The following is a 27,239-nucleotide window of genomic DNA, read 5'->3' as shown; positions in this document are numbered from 1 at the left end:
GGTTTTTTATTGAATGAAAACTAATGCTATAGCGAAACCTTTGCAAAATTAGTTCACCTAAGAAAGTAAGTGATACTTACGTGACCCTGAATGGCGGCACTAACGAATAAGGCAAGCGTGTCTGGCCAGGGCAGCAATCGGTACTGCTCCCACCATCTTTTCACCACTAAACTAACGTAGAAACCTAGCACGAATGAAAGTGGCACATTTTCTCGCTGCTGCCCGCAGTAGTTTCGTATTCGTTCGAATACCCTAGGACGGAAGGAATAAGTATTAGTTTTGGTAAGTTTCTGGTCTTTTTCATATGAAGGTAAAATAATGTGACTTTGTTGGCTCCATAATTTACATTTTTACATAAGCCAACATTTTGTATGAGGAAAATCTATTAATTTGTTTCTTACCTCCGACCTTCTTCTGTTAGACCATACCGGTATGTTAAATTCAATGTGTAATATACACATAGATACGCTAGTAATTCACGCCATATCGCTTTGTATACACTACCACGCCATCTGAAAATTTATCAAGAAAAAAAAAGAAATTTTAGTGAAATTAAATTAAACGAATAATAAATAATAAAAATTAGCTGCTAGGCTGAGGTTTCGAACGACGTAAATCGCTATACTTCGTAGGTTGTGATAGCGTAATCTTCGACGAACTTTAGTCCCGCAACTTTGAGGTCGTAGCGCTGTTCGAATTTTGCAGAACAGAATAGAAGGTATGCGGTTAACTTACTACCGTAATTGTGGCACACCCAACGAATTCGACACTGACTTTGTAGTGCTGGGCAGGATGCGCCAACGCGTAATCGCTAGGCAGCTGATCAGAACGAGGATATGTAGTTTGAGAATTAAGAGACATTTTTCTTCAGCTAAACGATCATCAATGTGCATTATTCACACGAAGGGAGATCCACCCAGTAAAGACCCAATAGTAGCTAGATCAGGTATATCACGGCTTCCCATAGATGGACGTGAAAATCGTCATCGGCGAGATACAGACATGAGTACCTTTTCCCCAAGTACATAAAACTATTCATCGTCGGTAGCTACTCTTGAAGACAGTTTGAGGGACAATTATGCACTGCTATAGCGGCAATAGGTACGATGCTTCCGGACCTAAGGAATGACTGATTTGATGACGAATGTGACAAGAGCGAAAATAGCGATAGGCGCGAAACAGGCGAACTTCCATCTTCCGCACGAAGAATCGTCAACAGGAAGCACAAGATTGTGAAGCGATGGAAGAACTGTATCACGCAAAGGACGCACGGAAGTTGTATGCCCAACTTAACAACTCACGGGAAGGCTATGTGCTACAAGCCGATAAGTGTCGAGATTTGGAGGATAACCTTCTTATCGTAGATCTAGAAGCACGGGTAGACGAAGGTTTCCTAACCCCTGACGCCAGCCGTTGAAGTTGCGTTTTAACGAAGAGATCGGATGGTTGAGAACAATAAAGTTGCTGGTGTCGATCAATTACAGCGTACGGGAGGAAAATCTGCAAATATGTGTATACTTTGATATTGGGTTAATTTGTATGACTAATTACTTAGCTCTGTTGACAGTGTATTTGTTTACGTTTACTGTCAAGTGCTGCATCATAACATCGAAATTGTTTTATTGCAAATTATTCTAAAATGTACGCCAAAGAAGTGATTACGGGTTGGTTGCTCCCCTAGAAGACGCTGACGGAGATTTCCAAGGTGGTAGGATGTCGTTTGCCTACAGTTTATTCAATTAAAAAGCCTTCACTGCAGGATGGATCTAAGTAACGGGTACCGAGGAGTGCAGGTCCGCGGTTTGCACTACACCAAACGATTTGATTACGTTTGCACGAAAGATTGTTCGCAAGCTAGTACGTTCCATAAGGAAACTTGCCAAAATGTAGCTTTGTACTCCTCGTTCCGATCTAAATTAGAGGTTTCAGTTAGTTACGCCAGTGACTTAGGCGCCACTTAATAGTGTGAAGATCCTGAAGTCTATCATAACGCGCACGTGGCAGTCGATGTCGGAGGATTATGTTTGATAGGCGTGCTCTAGCTTCTGGCGTCGCCTTGAGAATGTGATAAATGTGGAAATGAAGGACACATCGAGTAAATTTGCTTCATGTGGTGAATCCACCTGTATATTACCAATCATAGCAACCTTGGTTGTGCATAGAAATAAATTGACAGCGTTATCAGTTGTTTTGCAGCAGCCATAGTAAAAACGGTCAAGCAACTACGTTTGACGCTTTGTTCCTACCATCTGCTTCACCCAGGAGCGAAGCATTTGGACATCGTGAGGCACTTCATGTCCGAATATATACCCGATTCGGCATTTACTATATCACCTCCTTTCTGGAGAAAGGTGAGAGCGTGAGCGTGAGAGCGCGAGAGCGCGAGGCCAAAATAGGCATGGTCATGCGGAAGCATCAATTAAGTCCGGCCGTGTAAAGCAGAATTTAATTTGGAGAAGTTTTTTTTATTTAATTTCAGGCTTCGTATTCTACTAAGACGCTCCAAAAAACTTCAGTTGGCATATTATTCCAGGAGATCAGGAGAAAATGTAGATGTAGCTGGTCGTCAATGCCATGAAAGAGTTGAAGAACAAACCGCCATTCACCTTTTTATCGGCCAGGGCTAAGATTACGGCAAACTGTCGTAAGGCTACGCGGTAAACCGCCGTTAGACATTTTTGTAGCTTTGATAATCCCAGCGTTAAAGGAAAATTTGTCCCATTGAATTATTTTTGGCCTTTTTTTCATCGCTATTCGAAATCAGTCCGTTTTCATTGATCTATGAGCAGTTTTCGATGCAATCGATGGAGAATAGTTGCGGATATATATTTTGCACGAACACGGATTCCCGGATAAAATGACTCTGATGTGAGTATTGGAGACATTCTCTAGTTACTATGTTGGTCAAACTGCGACCTGTGGGCCTCATGCGGCTTTTGAATATAGACCTTGAGGGCCGTGGACTGATTTGATTTATACTGGACGGGAACTATAGGTTAAATTTATTAATGTCAGAAGTCATTGCAGCTCGCGAATCTAAAGAGGAGATCTGATTTGATCCGCATCATGCCTATACCGTGGACACTACTGCTCTAAGTTAAACGACCAGATCATCAGAAACGGTCATATTGGCAAATTAAAAAAAATAGAAAATGGGTCCTGCAATGCCTTACAATTTTTTTTAGATGTAACTTAAAACACAATTACACGTATTTTTCATTTAAATGTACATGTTTTGATAGCTCTTCGTAAGTCAAGAATACACTTCACGCGTCACAAAAAAAATTATTTCAGTATTTTCATTTTTCTGAATATTTCAGCAGGAACGATCAATCAATGTGGGTCACTTTTTGGGACACTTGGTCGTCCGGGACAAGCCAGCTAAATCCGAGTACCGATAATGTAATCAGCAGAGCAAAATGAAAATTCATAAGGCATGATACGGTGCCTACCAGTGCGCCCTTGGGGCCTTTGAATGGAAGTTGTTGCGTGCCATGTGGAGTGCAGATAATTAACGTGAAGAAAGCGAACCAACCATGTCCACAATGTGTAAATCAACCGGCAAAGGTGGGCCGAGCCCGTTGTAAGGACGTCAGTTGATAGCACAGTGAAAATGGTTCTCGACATGGAGAAACAAGGAGGAAAGCTACGTAGCTAGAGGACAAGATGGATCGACCAAGAAATAAATCGTAATGCAGCGGAGGCGCATGGTGTTCTACATTGAACTGCAATGAAATTGGTATTACTGGTGAGGAAATGGATATTTTTGATCAGGCTCTTTGTAGGAAACATTTGTTTCTTTGCAGTTGAAGGTAGTGCACCAATATATCTGAGAACTGGAATTTTATACTTTTCCGAATATTTGATATGTTCTATAGAAAAGCCTTATTTGTCCAAAAAACATGGATGTCTCCTTTGTCTTTATGCTATGAAAATGCGAAAAGTTAAATACTTCCATATGTTTGTAACTGTAAAAAAACCATCAGCTTCAGCAGTTTTTTTTTCTTAAAAATTCATTTATTCATTTTAGAATATTTCATTTGTACTATAGTGGTTTAAAAGTTATGATTTTTTAAGAAGGAAAGGCTGTCAAGAATGGCGATTTTTGCGCTGAATAAAAAGATTTAACAAATTTGAGACAGTTTTTCGCTTGTAAAAACCGCGTACATTTATTAAGTTTCATAAAGAAACTGGTAGAACTTAAAAATAGGTTAGACGCCCATTCTTAAAACATAATGATAATTTTTTTCTTTATTTTATTGCGACCGAGTTAATCGAATAAAAACATAAGGCCAAGTTCCGGATACCGGATGTAGCATCGAGTCCTTGCATTTTCTCTTGCGAAGACAATCCTTTGGAATAACTTTATAAACATTGTCTGTGTCAGTTACCCAAAATCACATTCGATTCTCATGTCATACGGATGTAATCAGAGCATACCTGTGATCATAGTTCCGGCGAGAGCTAGGCGCGCATATACAAATAATGCATTGTTGAAGCCGGGCGCCCTTGATCGCAGTTCACACACAAACACACACGCACAAACTTGCACCTCACAAATCGGGTCGAGCAAAACCTTACTGAATGTCAAGTTCAATCGAAAATGGCTTAACCTGTTCTAGCTCTGTTTACAGGCCGAAAAAATATGCTTCCTTGTTTTATGGCAGATAATACTACAGTTGACGGGTGTTTACCGGTTCAACCGGTGCGTGCGTATTTACTTCACAGGCGAAGGTATCAATGAGCCACAATAGACATGTGCGACGGCCACCGGCACTGCGCGTCTCGTCGGTCACCCGTAGAGCTTTCGTGTAAGAATTTGCAAGATTTACTGATTGCCCGGATACAAACATGTGAAATGGTTCATAGTTATGCCCGAACACAGAATAAAGCATAGCGTGTTTAAATTGACTACTAAGTGCGCAAAAGTACTAAAACAATTAATCACTAAGCTGCTAGTATTTGAAGTTTTGCTCGTTACGCATACTCTATTTTGGACATTTACGGCAAAGTAAAGTGGGAGTGCCTAAAATAAAGTATATGCAAAGTAAAGCCTTGAGTTGTAAACATTTTTAAGACCCTTCTTTAACGACATAGACTTCACAGCGAATTATTAGAGTACGGGACAATTGCGGGGCCAGTACTTCGAAGTTAACTGGAATGGTCAAAGTACCTACACACTGTCTAAAATAGATGAATTACTACAGTCATACTTGCAATTACGCGTAATACAACTTATATTAATTTAAAAATTAATTTTCTTATCCGAGAGTCGACTGATGAAATTTATAAATTGCTTATTTATGCAGTAAGTAATTCATCTAATTAATTATTACTGTCTCTCATTAGCAGCATGGTTTTTTGCGTCGTCTGACTGCTTCAAGCATCTTACAGACGAGAGTAGAACACGAAAGTAGCACTTCAACACGTTCCATATTCTAGATTCCAGATTATCGTTATTTCAGATGTTCGAAAATTTATGCAGCCGCATTAACACATCTATCCTTATCTGAACAGACAGCAAAGAATTTATCTAAACAGACATGAAAATAAAATTACAAGTGCTCATTATGACTTTGCATGGTGTCCTTTCGTCTGTGCGATGCTTAATTGTAGCGAGACTTGGCATAGCGATACAGTAGCAGATGTAAAATCACTGCAGGGGGCTGATATGACGTCACATTTTCGTTGCTCACATGAAAAAGGCGGCAAACGCAAAGCGATCTCACAAAACGAATTTAACTAACCATTTTCACAGTTACATGTATTTCGCATCAATTGCCTGCCTAACATTAGCTATGTGATGCTAAAACCTTGGCTAAAATCAAACTAAAACTAAGAAAATTTAACAATTTACACATCCGACTCGGTTGTCAGCTTGAGCCCATCTATGAAGCTGTCAGCTTGGGCCCGCTCTATGTTGGCTACGTTTTTTTGTACAGGTTGGTATTGGAAGTGTCATTCCCGTGAATCACTGTAACTGAGTCGTGTCAGCCGAATGCAATTGCGCCGAGCTTCAATACATGTCAATCGACTGTACTGGATGTCACCACGATGCTTTCATACATATATACAACAGAAATAACAAACAGCTCGCGACACGCTATCTATACAATGCTGAGGTGTCAAGTCTCCGTGTAAAGCCTTGCACCAATGGAGACAGTGTGTTTCACGCTGGTCGCTGGTTGATATTATATTATTGTTCTGCTGTCTTTCAGACTTGCGATAATGTCATTTGTCGCAGATTGGATGATCGAATGGTGCAGTGTAGCTTATAGTGGAACTATAAATCATCATTAATGTACTTCCTCACGTTCTTGTTTCATTGACGGTAATCCTGCGGCAAGGTGATGAGATTTTCGGAGTAAATCGTGACATAAGATCCAACAATAGTGTTGAGGTTTAGAGTCGAGAATATTGGCAATTAAAAATATAAAAAGAATCGTCCCTAGCAAATTTCATACGATAACTATGTCTGTAAGGTAACTTCGTACTATAGAGTAAGAAGGGGCAAAAGTACGATGGGGGTAAAAGTGCGATTCAATGATTTATCAGTGCAAACGCCGAGTAAATTGACTATCATTGGTATGCATGGGTGACTACTTTGACAGCTTGAATCTATCGTAAACCTTTGTAGTTTACGAAGCATGGTTGCTGAGTTATGCATAAATGTTATTTTAGAGTGGTTTTGATGTAATATTTCGTTATACGGTAAATACGACATCAACAGGAAGATATTAGGGGCATTAGGGGCATAATGAGCACCCTAACTTGTTGGCTGGTTTAAGCACCCAAAATGACAGAATTTTTAAAGTTTTGTCATTGCAAAACATACATTCACTATCGATAATTAAAGGCATACTGTTAACAAATTGAAAAATAATTGATATGATGACGAAAATTGCAATTTAAACCTATGCTTCAAAAACTAAAAATCGGTCAGTGTGTGGGGCACAATGAGCACTCCCTGGGGCATAATGAGCACCCTTATAAACACATGCTTGAAGGGTGTATATAAGAACAACAACCACACGCGTATACACACACACATGTATATACACATACATAAACACATACATACACATATACACATACACATACACACCCATTCATACGCAAACATAAAACGTGTCAAAACGCCAAAAAAACTATTGACCGCAAGCCGCTTAAAGGCAATAAGGCCGCGGAAATTGCCTCTGGAGTACATAAGGAAAGTTTCGGATGACGCTTAAGCTAGTGTGTTTTAGTGTTGAACACATATGCTTTTCCGTTTCCCTCTACTAGCTGGTACACGAGGGTTCTGATTTCACGGGTAGTATGTAATACCGTAGCATCGAACCTCCATATACAAAATATGGACCACCAGCTCTTGTTCTGCAGCGGGAGCGAAAACAGTTTTGAAGGAATCAATTTGGTCCACCTCCTGCCCCATGATTGCCCTTTCGTATGGTCTCACATACCGAGCTAACGTCTGCCGCAGAATGCTGTGGTACTTGGCGACTTGTTTTATGAGTATTCCGTCTCGCCTTAGAGTGGTCAAGGCCACTTGCAAGGCCTTTTTTGGCCAATTATGTCTTCCGGATTCTCTTGGCATATTCATACCATCACTGACAAGCATTGACGCGATAGACAAAGAAACTGACAGGTTAGTAGATGTGACATAATGCTCGTTTCACCCCACCTAAGGGTGCCCATTTCGCCCCCAGTCAAGTAGTTAAAGTAAAACTAGGTTTTATACTAATTTAGTATAAAATCAAAACTTCAATGAAGGTGAAATTTGAGATACAATGTATACATCATGTTGCAGTGTGCACTTGATAGTTTAAGATATTTAAATGATCGTAAAAGCTTATTTGGTAGTGCACCAAAATTATAATTTTTTCAGCGTCTGAGAACCAAGTTGAGTTTTTTAATATAACTCCGTGTTTTAAAAGTAGATATCAGTCATTTTTTGATAAATAGATACTGTAGTACCTACAGCAGTGTTTCCCATGCCATATGATGTTACAAAATGCGTACTTTCGTAGAAAAGAGGGGTGCCCATTTCGCCTCGTGTGCTCATTATGCCCCTAATCCCCCTACTTGCTGAAAAATTGTAGCAGCGTTTTACATCACTCACATATCTGTTTTGAAAATGCGGTGCGAAGAATTTACAAAATATATTTCGTTTTCCAATAACTTGATCGAGCGCTGTCAAGCACCTACTGGGGCAAAGGCGATTCACGGTCAGGGCAAAAGTGCGATTCATAGATGAGAAATTAGTCGTCACCGATTCTACAAATTTCAAAAGCTTTTGTTCATGAAAATATATTCGCTGTGTCCATATTGGGAAGAAGAATGCAGTGAATACATTTTTAAATATAGAACCTCGCTTTTGAATCCAAAAACTGCTTCCGAAATTGGGCTCTACGACAAAAAGTTAATGACTGCTAGTTTTTCCGTTAACCATTAGTGGATCCTTTACTATGTTTACTATGAATTATTTTAAACTGGTAACGCTAAATACCCAACCGATAGCATTTACAATCTAAGTAACTTTCGATTAAGCCTGAAAAATATCGATTTATGTTGCAAATCTCTATATTTTGCATATTTTTCAAAGCAGATTGGAATGCCCGTTTTCCTTTTATGTGCCCTTGTGATATACAATAGGCTAGCGAAAATGTCCATTATAGGAATTCTAGTGTATTTTGCATGAAAAGGATCCACTAATAGCGACATTTTGCATTGTTAACCGTATAATGGACCCCTAAAGCAAAGCAAAGCAAAGCCTAGGTGCTACATTCCGTTATCGAAACTTGACCTTCTGTTTTTATACGACAGAATTCACAGCCAGCTGTGCAGGGCCAGTTGCTACGATCTTGTTGACTCTAACTGCCTCTCCTAGACGGAATTCGAACATACGACGACTGGCTTAGGCCAGCGTCATACATCGAACATACATCCTTGTCATACATACTTGTTGAAAATGTCGATTTTAAGGCATTAGTAATCAAAAGTAGCTATAGTCCAAGCCGAATGTGAGCTTCAAATTGGCATTGAATTAGACTTGATGTTAGGCTTAAAATTGAATTTAAAATTTTTGCTTCAATTTGAGCTTACAATTGCACTGGAAGACAGAGTTTAATCTAAACCAAATATTAAATTCGAAATCGGACTTACTTTAAATGGGATTTGGGATTAGGCAAGAAATAGGACTGGAGGTGGGAAATAAAATTAGTCTTAAACCAGGACTTGTAATTGAAATTGCACGAAATTTTACTTAAAATTGGACTTGAAATTGAGTGTGAAACTGGGCTTGATATTGCCCTTAAAATTTGATTCAAAATTAAACTTGAAAGATCGCTTCGGTTCGGCATGAAATGTGACATAAAATTAGACTTGAATAGGATTTTAATTTGAATTTGAATTTTTTTTTTAAATTGGACATGAAATTTGACTTGAAATTGGAATGCAAATTGAACTAGAAATTGGAATTGAAATTGAACTTGAGATTTTAATTTAAGTTGGATTTCCCACTTAAAATTTGATTTGACTCCATACTTCCAGGTTACACACCACTGACTGCAGTGGTGGCATTAAATCTGGGGATTTACAAGGAGGTCTGAAGGTCCTTCGCTGGGATTCTAGTAAAACGAAGCCATGGATTTTGATAATCTGGCAGCTCCAGCACTGTAGTGTATCAATAATATGGAACTATAAGTAGTTTTAGAATAAGATGATATTATATTTGATAATATTCTACCTATCATCACCGTGTGAGTCGTACTTTCCAAAAGCCGCTGTTCTAGTGTACGCAAAAACTACCTGCTTTCTTATTTTAGAATTTATTAAACGGGACATTATCGCGATCAAAGTTCAAATAAAAGCAGTCATCACGGGAAAATCCGATATTATCATTGCGTCGGCTTACTTCCTTCGTGATGCTGCTGATATTCCTATTTAAGAGGTTGCGGTTCTTGTCAAATATTGCAGAGACATCAACAAAGACTTCATCGTTGGCCGCGATGTCAACGCTCATCAGTCATCCTTCTGGGGAGGCACCGACATCAGCTATCGAGGTGTGTTTATTTTAGAATTTCTCACAAAAAAACAATATTGATTTTACTAATAAATGCAATGAACCAACATTTATAATTGCTACCACACAATGATCTTTGGATCAGACCTTGTGTAGTTCACCAGTTGCTGTGCAGTTATGTTATTAATATGAAATATGCATACAACAGGTTGAACGTATGTGTCGACTGTTAAGAAAGTTGTAAGTGTCCTATTGTCCCAATTTCATTGTGACATAATGCCTTGTTGCAAATTTTCTCCTCGACTTTTTTAGTGCTCACTATCGAATATTTCCAGTTATTTTTACTAGTAGAAAATCGTCTTCGTTATCAACATGATTGTCAATAATAATTCTAATAACATTTTATGAAAGATTTGAAGGACTGCAAAAGTAAATGCTATTTTTATTAATTTTATCTGGTTATATATAGGCCAAAATACAATTGCGCGATTGATCAAGTTCTAATGTGCAGAGTTTTAAATTTTTATTTTACTGTCGGAAAATCGCTGGTAGGAAAACTCTATAGAGTAGTTAAAATTTTTAATTTTAAAGGCTCTTAGGAAAATGCTTTTAGAGAATTCGCAGAACTACCCATCGCTTTATTCGGGGGATTACTGTAATAAAAATGTGTAGTGATAAAATTGAGAAAACCACCGTATTATTATCATCAATTATGACACCGTAATTTGCGACACTAATTGTCAACTGATGAAGATTGATTGAAGAACGATTAAATCCTTAAATAACAAAACCACTGCCCCAGTAACAGCGCTAAGTCTTGAAATAGTGCTGCACCTCAGAAGCGACAACCTCTTTCAAGTACGAACAAATCACTACCCTTCAGCCTGTGAAGCGTTTCTCAACGATCGATCCCCGGAAACCCCGAAAAACCAGCTCTTCTAGTTTCCAGTCGAGCACTTGCTGATTCGTCAATCAAGTGTGATTCAACGTGCTTACTTGTCCGTGGCGGACAGGCCGCGGCAGCGCAAAAATGCAAAACATCATTTCCACTTTTTACCGCGCTCAGCCTTGTGTAACCTTGAGAGCAGTTTGCGAATGGATGATTCTTCGTCGTTACACGTTTACTAAGCTCCGGATTATTACGTGCTGCAGAGTGTACGTTTTATGTCTTCAACAACGGCAACGTCCGATGTCCAGTGCCTTGTTAACGAGGCCAAATTTTATGGGTGTAATGCATTTGTTTTGTATAAAAATGTTACAGGAAGCTCGTGTAGTTTTGAATAAAACGTCGCTGAGAGTCGCTGGATATTGTGACGAATAAAAACATCGAAGTCTAACAAAAATAAGCATTTCTTACTCATAGTGATGACTCAACAATCCAAGGACTTTTCGTTAAGAAATATAAATATAGGCTTTATTTATTGTTTGTCTCGGCCATCTTATCGAGAAAAACGCATCGAACAATGATCGATTGAAAAGTGTAAATATTGCAACAACTAGTGCTTCAAATTGACCCTCACAGGCGTGCCTCAAACCAGAATGCAACATTTCATTCGTATGCAAAGAACTAATGGAATGACGATTCTGCACGAATCAGCAATTATAAGTTATCGATTGCATCGCTATTTTGCACTTGCTGTTTGTTGCAGAATAATTACTAAGCATTCGAGACGTATACTTAATGCATCAAAACACTTTGACCGTAACGTAGTGACGTGGGTTTGGGAAAAAAGTTGTGAATCGATCTTTGATAACTTGACTCTTTTATGAGCCGGTAGACTATCGTCACATCTCATTTAAAGACACGATTAGTGGAATACCCGTAAATGAAAAATGTCAACGCATATCGTTTGACGAGGTAGTAACCAATTATCCAGCTGCGCTGACGGGAAGGAAAAATCACAACTTTCGATCGGGATTTTGTGGAAACACCAGGTGTCGCGATTCGGGAGATAATTTTTCAGGTTAGTAAATATTTTCTCTGGAAACTGGTAATTGCCTTTGTATTCCAGTGGGTAGTGGGCTAGCATTAAAAGTTTTCATAAATGTAATTTATGAATTTCTTCGGTGTATTATGATGCATGGAAGTGTTGAATATCTGCTGTCTATAATATTATTTTTTTTTAAATGTCAGTAATGATAGGGTATCTTTTTGGAATTTGATAACTGCGGGTATGAATAAAATCAAAAATTATAGTTTAGTCTATAATATTTCTTACAAATTAATATTATATTAATATTGTACGGACAAATTATTGCAAGTTGATTTTTTTTATTGTTTTAGAGCCTTCATAAAGAATACAAATTAGTCGAAACGTTGGTGAAAGAGACAAACACCGTTTTTCTGGTTTTTAAGCCTGCAAAGCCGAAAGAAACTCCATTGAGTGAATTATCAGTCGATAAAAGATTGCAGTTACAAATTACCAAATAAATAATTGGAAGTCAAGAACTATCGCTTGTTTCGAAATAGACGTTGGTGTGGCCTTCAAGTCGAAGGTGAAACGCGTGCTCACCTGAAGGATAATGTACTGAATTGAACTTAATTTGCTCAAAAGAAAATTCCTTTTGATGAGAAAACTATTTCTCCCGCCAAAGTTACCGCAGTATAGGTCTTTCTCCGGCCAAAGTTACCGCAGCATAAAACATAAACCATACACAAATACACTACACTAATTTCATCCCGTATCGCATTTTGCTGAAGAAATGCTTTTGAAACCGGGCCAATGTTTCACTTGAAGCGGAGTTTCCAACAATATTTATTCTTAGCATCACCAAATCTGTTTAAATTTTCACGAAATATCGTCGCAATTGGCCGAATTTTCTCAAAACCTTAAACCGGTCGAGCACTTAATCCACGTTTGTACAAACAAATAGGTTTCTGCATGCACCCAAAAAAATCTGGGCGTACAGCCTACGTAAAACATGCATAGTTTTCGTCCACCGAACTTTCATTAAAAAATTAATGTTTAAGAAGCTTGGGCATGTATTATTCGATTTACCGGTAAATATAGTAAACTTTGCCAAATTTACCATCATTTTTCCAGTGATGCCGTATAAGATACACACACACACACACACACACACACACACACACACACACACACACACACACACACACACACACACACACACACACACACACACACACACACACACACACACACACACACACACACACACACACACACACACACACACACACACACACACACACACACACACACACACACACACACACACACACACACACACACACACACACACACACACACACACACACACACACACACACACAATATGGCCATTAAAGCGGCTATTCTGGAGGCTCCCGAATTACTCGGGGCAGTAATGAATAGATGCCTGGAAGCTGGCCACTTCCCGGACAGATGGAAGCGACAGAACCTGGTCCTATTGCCGAAGCCGGGAAAACCTCCGGGTGTCCCCTCGTCATATAGGCCGATCTGTCTACTCGATACTGCCGGCAAGGTGCTGGAGAGGGTTATCCTTAACAGACTCGTACAGTACACGGAGGGTACAAACGGTCTGTCAAGGAACCAATTCGGCTTCCGAAAAGGCTAATCTACGGTGGATGCCATCTTGTCTGTCACTAAGACAGCTGAGTTGGCAATCCAGCCCAAGAGGACAGGTATTCGTTATTGCGCAGTTGTCACGCTCGACGTGAGAAATGCGTTTAATAGCGCTAGCTGGGACTCCATAGCCAGCTCGCTTCGGAGCGTCCAAGTGCCGGTGTCGCTGTACAGAATTCTGGAAAATTATTTCCAGAATCGTGTGCTATGCTACAACACGGAGGAGGGTCAGAAATGCGTTCCAATCACCTCAGGGGTTCCGCAAGGTTCCATACTGGGCCCGGTGTTGTGGAACGTCATGTATGACGAGGTGTTGAAGCTAAAGCTCCCGGTAGGGGTGGTGATTGTCGGCTTTGCGGACGATATCACCTTGGAAGTCTACGGCGAATCTATCAGAGAGGTTGAGTTGACGGCTGCCCACTCTATAAGCATTGTTGAAGATTGGATGCGATCCAGGAAACTGGACCTAGCGCATCATAAAACGGAGGTTATTGTGGTGAACAACCGCAAGTCAGTGCAGCAAGCAAATATCAGCGTCGGGGACTGCACTATTTCGTCAACGCGGTTCATAAAACTCCTGGGAGTCATGGTCGACGACAAGCTCAAGTTCGGGAGCCACGCCGACTATGCCTGCAAGAAGGCTTCCATAGCTATTTCGGCATTGTTTCGTATGATGTCTAATAGCTCTGCGGTATATGACAGCAAGCGAAAACTTTTAGCCAACGTGGTCCAGTCCATACTTAGGTATGGCGGACTGGTGTGGTCATCGGCGTTAGGAATCAAAAGCTGCCTAGGTAAGCTGGAAAGTACCTATCGTCTCATGTGCTTGAGAGTGGTGAGTGCGTATCGCACAGTTTCATATGACGCAATCTGTGTCTTAGCGGGTATGATGCCTATTGGCATCATCATCTGTGAGGACGTTGAGTGCTTCAACCAACGTGGAACTAGGGCCATACGGAGTACTACAAGATCGGCCTCGATGACCACATGGCAGCGGGCATGATCTGATTCCACAAAGGGCCGGTGGTCACACCGACTTATTCCGGAAGTATCCGGGTGGGTCGGCAGACGCCACGGCGAAGTCAACTTCCACCTGACACAGATTCTGTCAGGGCATGGTTGTTTTAGACAGTATCCGCACAAGTTCGGGCATGCAGAGTCCCTCGCGTGTCCCGAATGCGTGGATGTTGGAGAAACTGCAGAATATGTTTTCTTTACATGCAGGCAGTGAGCGGACAGGACACTACGCCGGACAACTTAGTCCAAAGGATGTGCTCTACGTCTGGGGAGCGGTCAATGCGACTGCTACCCAGATTGTACTTGAGCTACAAAACCGCTGGAGAGCCGATCAACGGCGAGTAAATAGCCTAACTACCATAGTCCAGTAGTTGTATAAGAGGGTGCATTAAGCACAATAGCCCCTCCCTGAAGTAATACCGATAAGGTGGTGCCAGGGGGGATTTAGGCTGGAGACTCGAGTAGGGTTTTAGTGGGTCTTGGTCCTCACGCTCCATTAGGGGGGTCGGGATACCAAACCCCACTCCCTGAGTTGTCTTCTCAGGTGTCTGATAGTACCGTATCTTTTAAGGTGCTGTGCAGATTTCCCTACTCGTTAAAAAAAAACACACACACACACACACACACACACACACACACACAAACACACACACACACACACACACACACACACACACACACACACACACACACACACACACACACACACACACACACACACACACACACACACACACACACACACACACACACACACACACACACACACACACACACACACACACACACACACACACACACACACACACACACACACACACACACACACACACGCACGCACACACACACACACACACACACACACACACGCACACACACACACACACACAATATATATTTGATTATTTGTCGTTTGCAGTTCTTACTCTATTGGGAAACCAATGTGAAGATGAAGAGATTAATTTATCTTCATGATCACTAATTTCACCTTAAAATAATAATCAATTTTTCTCTATCTGCTTATTTTATTTAGACGCTCATCGAAGAAACAATAGTGAAATTCGTTTGCTTCAAACCAAATCATATTTCACCAAATGTAGGTACCTAGCTGTCTACTGACATGTGCCTACATGTATTCCTTTTTTTCTTTTCCTGCCTGTTGCAGATTTCTTATTGTCGGGATGCGGTAAAGTAAAAAGGTTCGTTTTAAATCACACGTTGAAGTTTTTCAATACGACGTACATTGTATGGCTAGGTAGATAGCTACACGTACGCAATGCAATTGTCCTGTCAATCATATAACGTAGAGCTGAGTAAATAACGAGTAAAGTACGATGCAACAGTACTTTATCATTGTTTCCAAACAAGCAAAGTTGAGCAAGGTGTAGTAGTATGGTTACATAGATGTCGCCGTCGAACAAAATCTCCCAAACCGTTGGAATAAGTTAACTTATTGTCAATTGACATCACGGTTTAATAAGAATTAAAACTTCACTGTCACTGTGACAGGTAACAGATAACACAGAATATACAAAATACGTTGAAGACATTTATTGTAAGTACATGCATAAAAAGTTATACTTAAAATTAAAGATTTAAATATTGTAGCTTGAAACTAACTCTGATAAAATTAAAAAATTGACTACGAGAGGTCCGAAAGAAATCTAGCTCCCGCAACATAGCGTTACTCTGTCGCACTATGGGGCAGAACCCGAAAAAGTTCGGACAAAACCTCAAAATTTTTATTTGATTGTGATACTTTGTATAGAAGGTCGTCCGACTACCAATTTCGACTACACACTGAAAAAAATGTGTTTGAGTATTTAAAATATTTATAACTTGATTCCCGTAAGTCGTACAATTTTGGCATGATCAGTAACTTTACGTAACTTTACAGGACAAACAACTTTTCTGAAGACACAAAATTTCTATAGTCATTATTTATAAAGTTAGATCTCAACGCCATCTATAGGAATAAAAATACAACTACTTAAAATTTACAAAAATCAGACCTTTTCCCTAAGAATCACTCATCACCATGAAGTGTTCCGTCCCAAACTGTAGATACCGTGTTTTGAAGCAAACAATTCCCAGGTTTTCATGCCTTCAACCTTTCGAAATGGCAAGCAGCAGAGGCGATACAAAGTCAACAGTGCAACAATGAGTCGAGAGGAAGTCCAATCGGCACCAAACTTGCGATTTTTACTTTTGGTTAGACCCAAAATAAACAACCTGACCGAATGTTGTGAAAATCTGAGAAGGTCGATTACAAGTTTGAAGGTGTTGAGACAGGAGTCGTTGGTCAACAGGCAACAAGACTGAGCCAGGGTCGAGAACGGTAGATGAACGCACATGCAATGTTGCGAATCAGGCGAGAAGCCAACGATGCCTACTCTCATGCGAGATAGTATGAGAAGCATAGCATTCAACGCATACGCCGCTCACGCAAGCGTAAAACAAACAGCCGGCGTTGCTGTGTGCAGACATTCTGCCAGGGATGGCACCTCCTCAGAAGAAAAAAAGAGAAGAGAAAAATTCAAACTGTGCTCAGTCTTCAACGCGATTTATTCTGCTCCGTTTCATTTTAACTGTGCTCTTTCTTGCTGAACGCAGTTGTATGAGGAACCGCACACTGTGCTACTCATTGAGGAGAATGTTAATACACTTTGAATACGTTGATGCGATGCGCTGACGTATGACAACTACGGGTAGTTTTAACATGGGTAGTGCGTTGAGAAAAAACGACGATTGTCAGTAGCGGTCATTGCCATCAGAAAAATATTAATCCATTAATGCAGTTGAATCATGATTCTTACATTTAATATATTCATTTGAGTTTGGCTGCCAGTGAACGCAACTGCATCATATGGTTAGGCATGTCACAACGGCAACAGTGCGAAAAATGTTATTTAGATATGGCAACATTTGAATTCCCATACATTTGCTTCTTGACGCGTACCAACAGGAAAGTCCCATTATAAACAAAGGCAATTCTCCGCTAAGATTCAAAATATAACGACTTTTGATTGTCTTGACGCCTCTGAGTCTATAGCTGCTGTACGCGCACCGGTTGTTTTGTTTCCACGTTTACTGCTGTAGCTACCGAGAGGACCGGGAGCAAAACCGAAAGTTGCTCATTTAAAGAGCGCATTAAGAAATTTTTCTGCACGTCAGTTTTTCTCATTGTGTTTAGTCTGTTTCTCATTGTGTGGATTTACTTCTCATTTCTGAAAGCAGTTCTGCTCATTGTGTGGAACAAAAAAAGTTGCACTTTTTGCACAATGAGTGAGGAAATAACAAGCCTGCATTCTGCTACCTACACACTCACAAACTTACTGCCTTACCTTACATTCCTGCATAGCAAACACGCGAGTCAAATAACTCTTGAGAAATCAGCTATCCGTAAGCAACGTTGCGAATCGAGCGAGGAGTCAACCATGTGTACTCACACGCGAAAGAGTATGGGAAACATAGCATTCAACGCTTACGCCGCTCAGGCAAGCGTAAAACAAACAGCCGACGTTGCTGTGTGCAGACATTCTGCTACACACTCGCGACTCGCGCCCGCATATCCTCACATCGTCTTTCTGCATAGCGCTTTCCCGAGACAAAAAACTCGCGGGGAATCAATTTCCCGTGACGTTGGTGGCGCAGTGGGATACAAATTTTGCATTCCTTTTTCTTTTCTTCTTCATTTTCGCCCTTGGTTCAACTCACGGGCGGGAGAATCGGTATCAGCAGCACGGGCTGCAGTGACGAACAAGAGCGACGACCGTAGCTGTTAGCTAAATTCACACTCGCAACAACTCGTCGCAGTGCATGAATAAATAAGACCCAGAGTCCGAAAGGCATGCTTATGCCGGTGTGTTCGTTAGAATGAGTACGCGTGCGTGAGAAAATAGAAAATTAGACCAAATTTAGAAAATTGTCTGCCTGATTGAACAGAAGACACGAAGAAATAAACTTGACACAGTTCTTAGGCAATATTTGCACCGGTTGATCGGCATCATGCTGGTGCAAAACAACGAGTTTTACGGACGAAGAAAAAGAAACACCAGAGGATCACGGAGCTGGTGAAGAAAGAATTGTTGGCCAAGTGGCAGTAAGACTGGAATACGACCGGGAGAGGTAGATAAACGCACCGACTCGTATACCAGTTCGGTCGACCTGGTTGAACAGGAAATATGGAAATATCGGTTTCTATTTCACCTAGTTTCGTGATTTAGTTGCTCCGGCTCGGATACGTTGCGATCCATGGCCGTGGACAATATAGTGGGCGATATATGTTGGGAGGAGAGCACCTGGAATGCATTTCAAGGGTTGTAAAGGAGGCTGTGTTACCGTAAGGTTACCGAGTTTGTCTTGACTAGCGAGTGGTCTTGGGTTCGAATCTTAGTAGAATCATGCCATTCGATGTGGGGGTTTATTCTCAGGCCACTCCACATCCTTCCTTCCCATTGAATCCTGCATTTACCAATTTGGTGTGGTGGTGTGAAAACACCGATTTTTTAAGCACTCTACATGTAGCGATACTATGAAAAAAATGAAGTGCGGAATACATAACCGTGACGATATCACAATAGATCAAAATAATGGTCATGATAATATCGATACAGAAAAAACCTGTTTGTTACCGGTATAGTAAGAATAAACTTGTCAAAATAATGATGTTAATTTTGATAATTAATATTCAAAAAATGTAATGTTATTAATTTAGAATTGTTTTCGTTTAGAAACTGTTGAAAGATGGCCTAAGAGAATTCAACAGAATAATAAAGTCGTAAAATTATGCAAAAACTGTTTATTTTATAATATTAAAATTTCTATCAATCTACCAAAAATTCCAATAAATTAAAAGATTATAATTAAGAACTTGGACTATACTTACTTCCACAAAATACGCCAAAAACATCCGAAATTACTACCGTTCGGTACCTCAGCAGAATATGAAATGGTCATTTCGGTGCTGCTCTGCCGCTACTACAATATGCCGCTTCTGTAATTCCTCGCTACGATCGATTCAACCGAACAATTGCACTTCACTAAATTTATCGATCAACACAGCCACTACGTCAACGTGACGTTGCCGCTGTCACGAGTACGTGTTATTTCTTCTAACTTTTTTTTGCTGGAGCCCCGGCTCGGTTTACTAATGCAAAACAGCGCTGTATCAAGCCTCAAACGGCTTTAAATATTTATTTTCAACGGACATGAAAAAATTTCACTTCATCACAGCACGACTGCTCGCTGGCGTCGCCGGTTTTGCATGCTGATTATGGTATGGTGAGGCACTTCTTCGCCGATTTTCTTCATCGCGGTATGCCTCTTGCTGGCACAGCCACGAGGATCAACGATGACGTTGGAACTTTGGACGACAATGCTGGAATTTTTTCACCGTATTTGACTAATGGTAACTTCATAATGTCTCACCATCCCAACTAACATTCACGAAAAAATTTCTGACTGGCTTTTGCTTCCTGACGTTATTCTTATTCTTCGCGCACGTGATGCCTTAATGATTATGATGGACGATCACTTCGAGACGATTATGTTGCGCACACCTTTTCATCACATTATTTGTTTAAAAAGGCACTAAGTGAAGTATTTTTTCGTACAAGTGACTGTTATCACATTTATCACAAATGATGGCTTTTAAAATGACACTAAGAATAATTGGAATCTGCGAAAGAGAAAAAGAAAGCAATATTAATTTTTACTCGCTGTTAAATTATTGAAAAAGATGGAAAAGTTTAAGCTCATACACGCACTAACACAATTACCTAAATGACATAATAATAATATAAATGAATAATAACGTCATAATTTATTTGTCTTTATGAAATAGATTGCAGGAATTCGCGTATCAACACATGAATCAAAAAAAGCTCATTGATAGAATTAAGCACTAGCCATCAGCTGATGTACCTACTTCGTTAGTACGCAAGCTCACGAACATATTGGGGGCCTTTTTCACACACATTAAAAACTTTCAGAGTGATGTTCTGAACTCAACTGGCTCTGTTTCCAGTTTATAAACATTTCAAGGTGCAATGTGCTAACCTGCAAATTATTATTCAACGTCCACTTTGCTCAGTGTTGCACCTGTGTTGGGGGTACTTTGTCTCGGTTCGTCACTTTGCAAATATTTTTGGAAGCAAATTCTTCTGTTCTAAGCATTTTAGTAAAATGGATTATCTGAACCCAGTTGAAAGTTTTCCAGTTTAAATTTGCACAAATCGAAATAAAACTGAAATGCAACCCTGGATGTATTGTTTAGCTTCGTTTGAATCTATACGTATGTAGCACTGGGTATATCTAGACCTTATGAATGCACCGAGACATTCATCACTTTATTTCTTCTCATCACATCATGTCTGCTAAATTACTACTTAAGTAGCAGCTACTTACAAGTCTAAGTTCGCTGGGAGGTTAGAGTATTAATGAAATGGAAGAACGTACGATGATTTGTGGAAATTAGGTCTCAGTCTTAGAATGATAGACAATCGAGAATGAGAAGTTAGGTGCAGCCACGTAGCCAGAGGTGGGGGCCAGGAGCCCTATCTTGGCTTCTAATACATTGTATACATATCTTACTGCTTATAAATATAATACATTACTATACATTTGATGTATTGTAGTTCTAAACGAAAAAATATGCATATAAAACAGTTAAAATCAAAATTGGGCCCCCGGGCCCCCCCTTCTGGCTACGTGACTGGTTAGGTGGTACGTGAGAACGAGCTGTGCCGTTTGAATTTTCGACGTTAGCTCGAATATTTTTAGAATTAAATTTAGTGAACAACAGCTTGTTTGAGTACGAATTATCGAATGCTATCTGGTAACAAGGTCTGAGCGAAACAGGTTTTTGGATAAACATCTCCTTGAGGAAAAATACAGTTGGACAGAAAGCGAATATTTTTGCATTTTTGCCGCTACTCAGTTAGCTGAATTAACTAATGCGTTATTCTTTTCACTTGGAAAGATACCTATCATCTAACGACGTTATACTGCTGGCTAAGGTGATATATAAACAATGAAAAATCGCCCCTTTTGGGATGTGACATGTAAGCTTTATTATGAATAAATACGCCGTGACGGGTGTTGTGGAGTCACGTTTCAGTTGGAAATATTAATTACTAATTAGTCGATTATACTGCAAATTACGTGGTTAATAAACATGAAGGAAGGTCACGAATTACAGATTTATAGCGATTATCTCGGATAGGAAATAATTATGAAAGTTCCTAGCCGCTGGGAATGTTGGAACTTATTCATACTTACCATTATTTTGCCGGGTGGTACCGGTACTACCCTTAAGTTGATTGTAAGTTGAATAAATAAATATGTGTGATATTTATATTTAACTAGCTGACCCGACCAACTTCGTATTGCCACAAATTAAACTGTATTGTACATAAATCGTTAATCTCGGATGACCTTTGTCACTATCTTGAGTTTTGCTAGTTTCTAGCGAGTTCACGGGTGTTTTAATATACAAATTTTCCTCACAGTAAAGTAGAAAACAACTCCCCCCATAGCTTAGCCTGATAATATAAAGCGGATAGTATTTAAATATTCGCTATCATTACAAACTATTTCGCCGAATACCATTTCGCGGAACACCAATTCTCGGTTGACCATAACGCGGAATATAGAGTTTCGCAGAATACCATTTCGCGAAAAACCTTACGCGGGATGTGCCATTTCACGGAAAATCTCTTCGCAGAAAGTACCACTTCGCAGGGGTGACCCAACTAAAGGAAAGTAATAGAGGTTAGTAGATCTAGGAAAATAAATAAACCTAGATAGAGGTGATCTCTACGGGGGGCTGCCCGCCGTAGTGGCTGGCGCTTCCGACGGCAGGTCGCCGGCAACACTCGCGGCCTGTGGCCATTTTGCGCTGAATTATCTAATGTTACTATAGATAGCTTTTGGTGGTCTTGTTATTGATTAATGTTTTATGAAAGAGTCTAAAATTTCTCGAGTTCGATTAGTTTTTGAGTTACGCAAAAATTTCTGTTTTATTTGTATGAAAGTTCTTATCTCCCTACCACAGGGGTGAGGGTTTTCAAACCATCATTAAAAAAATTCCTGCCTCCAAAACCCCCACATGCCAAATTTGGTTCCATTTGCTTGATTACTTCTCGAGTTACGGAGAAATTTGTATTTAATCTGTATGGGAGACCCCCCCCCCCTCTTAAAAAGGAGAGGGGTCCTAATTCATCATTGAAAAAATGCATGCCTCCAAAAACACCCATATGCCAAATATGGTTCTATTTGATTAATTAATTCTCGGGTTATGGGGAAATTTGTATTTCATTTGTATAGGATCCCCCCCGCCTCCTAAAGAGGCCTCAATTTACCATAGAAAAAATTCTTGTCTCCAAAAACACCCACATGTCAAATTTGGTTCCATTTGCTTGATTAGTTCTCGAATTATGAGGAAATTTGTATTTCATTTGTATCGAAGCCCCCCTCTTAAAAGGAAAAGGGGTCATTATTCCTAAAGCGGGGAGGGGTCTCAATTCACCATAGAAAAAAAATTGCCTACAAAAACACCCACATGCTAAATTTGGTTCCATTTGCTTGATTACTTCTCGTGTTATGAGGAAATTTGTATTTCATTTGCATGGGAGCCCCCCCTCCTAAAAAGGTAAGGGGTCCTAATTTATCATGGAAAAAATTCATGCCTGCAAAAACACCCACACGCTAAATTTGGTTCCATTTGCTTGATTAGTTTTCGAGTTATGAGGAAATTTGTGTTTCTTTTGTATGGGAGCTCCCCCCCTCTTAGTGGGGGGACGGGTCTCTAACCATCATAAGAACCCTCCCTGGCCCCAAAATACCCTATATGCAAATTTTCACGCCGATCGGTTCAGTAGTTTTCGATTCTATTAGGAATATAGAGCAGACAGAAATCCATTTTTATAGGCATAAATTTGTATGGGGGGGGCCCCCCTCTTAGTAGGGGGAGGGGTCTTTTGCCATCGAGAGAACCTTCTCTGGCCCCAAAAACCCCTACATGCAAATTTTTACGCCGATCGGTTCAGTAGTTTCCGATTCTATAAGGATTATACAGACAGACAGACAGACAGACAGACAGAAATCCATTTTTATAGGTATAGATAGATTATCAAATAAAATATTTACAAACCGGAGCACAGAGGAGTAGTATTTGGACCAAAAAGCTGGCCAAAATGAGGAAAATAAAAACTCGTTCAATCCCCTCCAATTAAACCTCGCTGTCTTTCCAGATACCTATCACACAATGTAACATTAATTTTGAAACCATTTGCATTGGCGTAGCTAGGAAATTTCCCTGGAGGGGGCCTAGGGGGTGCCATTCAAAAAAATTTTGATAATGATCTTGTTACTCTGGCTGACACCGATAGCACAAGGCTTTGTAGGGAAATACCAGGCGGGCTTGATGAGGATCCGCGCAATTACCAGAAACACAACCTGTCCGCGGGAGTACAACCTGTCCGCGCATCACATCTTTATTAATTTCAAAGCAACATACGATACAGTCGATCGAGGCCAGCTATGGCAGATAATGCACGAACGCGGTTTTCCGAATAAACTGACGTAACTGAGCAGAGCTACATTGGAGAGAGTGTTGTGTTTCGTGTGCATCTCGGGGATACTTATGCACTCGAGTTACTTTGAAACGCGGCGAAAGTTGGGACAAGGTGACGGCTTATTCTGCATGCCATTCAACATCACACGTGAAGGGGTGATCCAACGAAATCGGAATCTAGGACGAGTGTTCTAAACATAAATACGGCCAAGACCAAATACTTAAAGGAAACAAACGCGTGCCTCTCGCGGACGGTAACTGTTGATGGCTACGAAATAGAAGTGGCAGATGGGTTCGTGTATTTGAGATTGTTGGTGCACACGGACAACAACACTAGTAAGGGGATCTAGTTGCACATTTAAGCGAGAAATTAGACTCCCTTTGCCCTTCGCTAAACGCTATTCATACGCTATGTTCGAGCGGCAGGTGCTGCGGACGATATTTGGCGGAGTGCAAACTGAAAGCGGAGAGTAACGGAGACGTATGAATCATGAGCTACAAGCACTGTTTGGAGAGATTGCCATCGTCATCTGGCGAAAGTCAGTAGGCTACAGTGCGACGAAAACAGTTCTCGTTAACAACTGCACCAGCATCAGGAACAGGGAGGTTCAACGTGCAAGATGGCTCGACCAGGTCGAAAGTGATTTGCGATTTCTGTGACTGGGAGATTTGCGACGAGTGGCCCAAGATGTAGTTGAATGGAGACGAACGCTTGAAACAGCATGAAAAAGAAAATACCTACACAGCGGGAACATATACACTGAGTTTTTTCCCGGTTTCCAATTCCAATTCCAAAAATTTCTGGAGGGGGCCTGCAGAATTCAGGAGGGGGCCTGGTACCCCAGGCACCCCCTCTAGCTACGTCAATGACCATTTGTTTGGTTAACATCTTGGATAGAGTCGTCAAACTTCGAGTAAAAATGGGCCATATATTTACGCTCATGTGGGTAAGGATGTTGCCTTTCATATATTTACGGCTATATATATCCTATTGACCAGCTGTAAAAAGGCTTTTGAAACTCAAATATTTTACAGTTATTTGTTGATATAAAGTTTAGATTTCAATAAATATAATGATGACAAGCGAGCAGTATTTATTATAGCAAATTAGCACATATATGTTGCTACTTTAAAGTGATATTTGTTTATGTTCTCATCTCTTTTCATCACAATCTTTGATAGCTTAGAGTCCCAGGAAGAGGATTGTGAGTGAAATTATTGCAATTTTATGAAATAAAAACTTTTTACTAAATGATGAAATATTCAATTTCGCAGCATTTTTCTTATGATAAATTATACTGTCATGAAATTTCAAGAATTTGAATGATATATTTTATGTCATTGTGCTTGTGAGACACCAGAGGAATGCTCTATAAAGTAATTAAACAAGAAATTTTCGGTATTAAAAGAAAAATTGATAATTACTGGGGGTCGTCCATCAAGGGATTCAATAATGGACCAAGAGAAGCATGCACAGGAAAATGAAAGAAAATGTTTAAGATCTCACACTCTTAAATGATTCTACCTGTAAATAAGTTAGATTTAGTTAAAGCTAGGTTGAAACTACTCAAAATGCCCTTAAAGTGTACAAACTCAGATTTTGAGTAGTTTTTCAACCAAAAAATTGGTAGTAGGAACTTAAAAGTGCGTTATTTGGCATAGAGAATAATTCAATTATCGGTAGCAAGTAGCCAAAATTGGTTGAAATTTTTACCCAAACTTTGAGTTTGTACACTTTAAGGGCATTTTGAGTAGTTTCAACCTAGCTTTAACCAAATCCGACCTATTTACAGGTAGAATCATTTAAGAGTGCACCCCCCCTCTCTCTCTCTCTCGCTCTCGCTCTTTCACACACACACACACACACACACACACACACACACACACACACACACACACACACACACACACACACACACACACACACACACACACACACACACTCAATCTCTCACTCTTTCACTCTCAAATGAGAAAGTTCGACGAAACGTTTCTAGAAAACAATGGCAGTGTCCTGAGGTGACCGAAGGGTAAACGACGTCCTGGCTGACAATCATGGCGCGGATGTGGAAGAATTGGCAGCCCTAACGATAGGTGAAGTTAACGACGATCTTCTAGGAAGGATGACATCGGAGCGGAGGCCACTTGTCTGCTCTGGCTGATTGCAAGAATTTGGGATCAGGAATGATTCGAACACTTTGACTCAATTTGGGTTCATTTGATAGTACCGTTTCAGCCAAGCAAAATTCAAAAAAGTTATGTATGAGACATTTGTATCATATAGTTATAAAATAGATTCCATGCGGGTTCTCAGCCTCTTACCTAGCAACTTCTATCTCTACCTCCACGTGGTATCATGGATATGGATACTAGGGTTGGATATGGATACGGAAGGAGGCACTCATGCGAATGCTGAATATGAACTTTCCACTGTAGACTCTGACGGATCTCTGTAGAAGCATTTCTGAATGATCCTGACACAACTTTGAACAAGAGCAGATGGTCCAAGGCTCCTAACGGAGGATGGTTGTAATAGTTGTTATACATGAGTGGGTTTCAACTAATACCCATTCGCAAATGCAGCCTGTAGAGTACCAGGGCGCATTCTATAGTAATTTGCCCTTTTGGGTTTTGCAGCGGAGTTTTTTCTTCCCCTGGAGCTCGTGGGTCATGTTATAAAAAGTTTAAAAACTTTAGGCAGCCGCACCGATTCTGTGGAATCCCGTGCAATCAAACAAAGCCGCAAGAGCTGGAGGAGAGCTTTAACCTCGGTAGCGGTTCATTGTGTGGAGGACCTTCAGTACCGTCGTTGATCTCTGAGTTCGCCAAATGGGAAAGTGGAGAGCCGTACGGACAATCTTCCCGATCCGGCGACACGGCCCGATAACGAAAACGTGCACAAAAAAGGTGGCACAAGTTTAAACTCGATAAGGTATACATACGCGAAGAGCCCAGGAAACTGTCTCTCCGTTCTATAGACTAGTAACCGCGACCCCTCGAGCAGAGCAAGCGGCAACGGTCGACGGAAACTATGTTG

The 27,239-nt window shown here is 40.4% G+C and overlaps 1 protein-coding gene across 5 annotated transcripts in view; it reads right to left on the bottom strand.

The window, feature by feature from the left end:
• LOC128738193 (bestrophin-4-like) overlaps positions 1-27,239 on the bottom strand; it is a 49,685-nt gene that overhangs the window by 2,713 nt on the left and 19,733 nt on the right. For 4 of the 5 annotated variants that reach the window (XM_053833132.1, XM_053833133.1, XM_053833134.1 and 1 more), the window contains exons 2-4: positions 19,514-20,305; positions 402-512; positions 81-252 (exon numbers count right to left, since the gene is read on the bottom strand). In XM_053833132.1, the coding sequence (XP_053689107.1) occupies positions 81-252; positions 402-512; positions 19,514-19,584 (354 nt within the window). In that variant the 5' untranslated portion in view covers positions 19,585-20,305. Of the gene's footprint in view, positions 1-80; positions 253-401; positions 513-19,513; positions 20,306-20,554; positions 20,712-27,239 lie in introns of those variants that run through there. The other variant, XM_053833136.1, reaches the window with a different exon arrangement.

Source organism: Sabethes cyaneus, chromosome 2, assembly GCF_943734655.1.
Source record: "Sabethes cyaneus chromosome 2, idSabCyanKW18_F2, whole genome shotgun sequence".
Classification (NCBI taxonomy): domain Eukaryota; kingdom Metazoa; phylum Arthropoda; class Insecta; order Diptera; family Culicidae; genus Sabethes; species Sabethes cyaneus.
The sequence above is the reverse complement of the archived record's forward strand: the minus strand, read 5'-3'. Positions and strand labels throughout refer to the sequence as shown.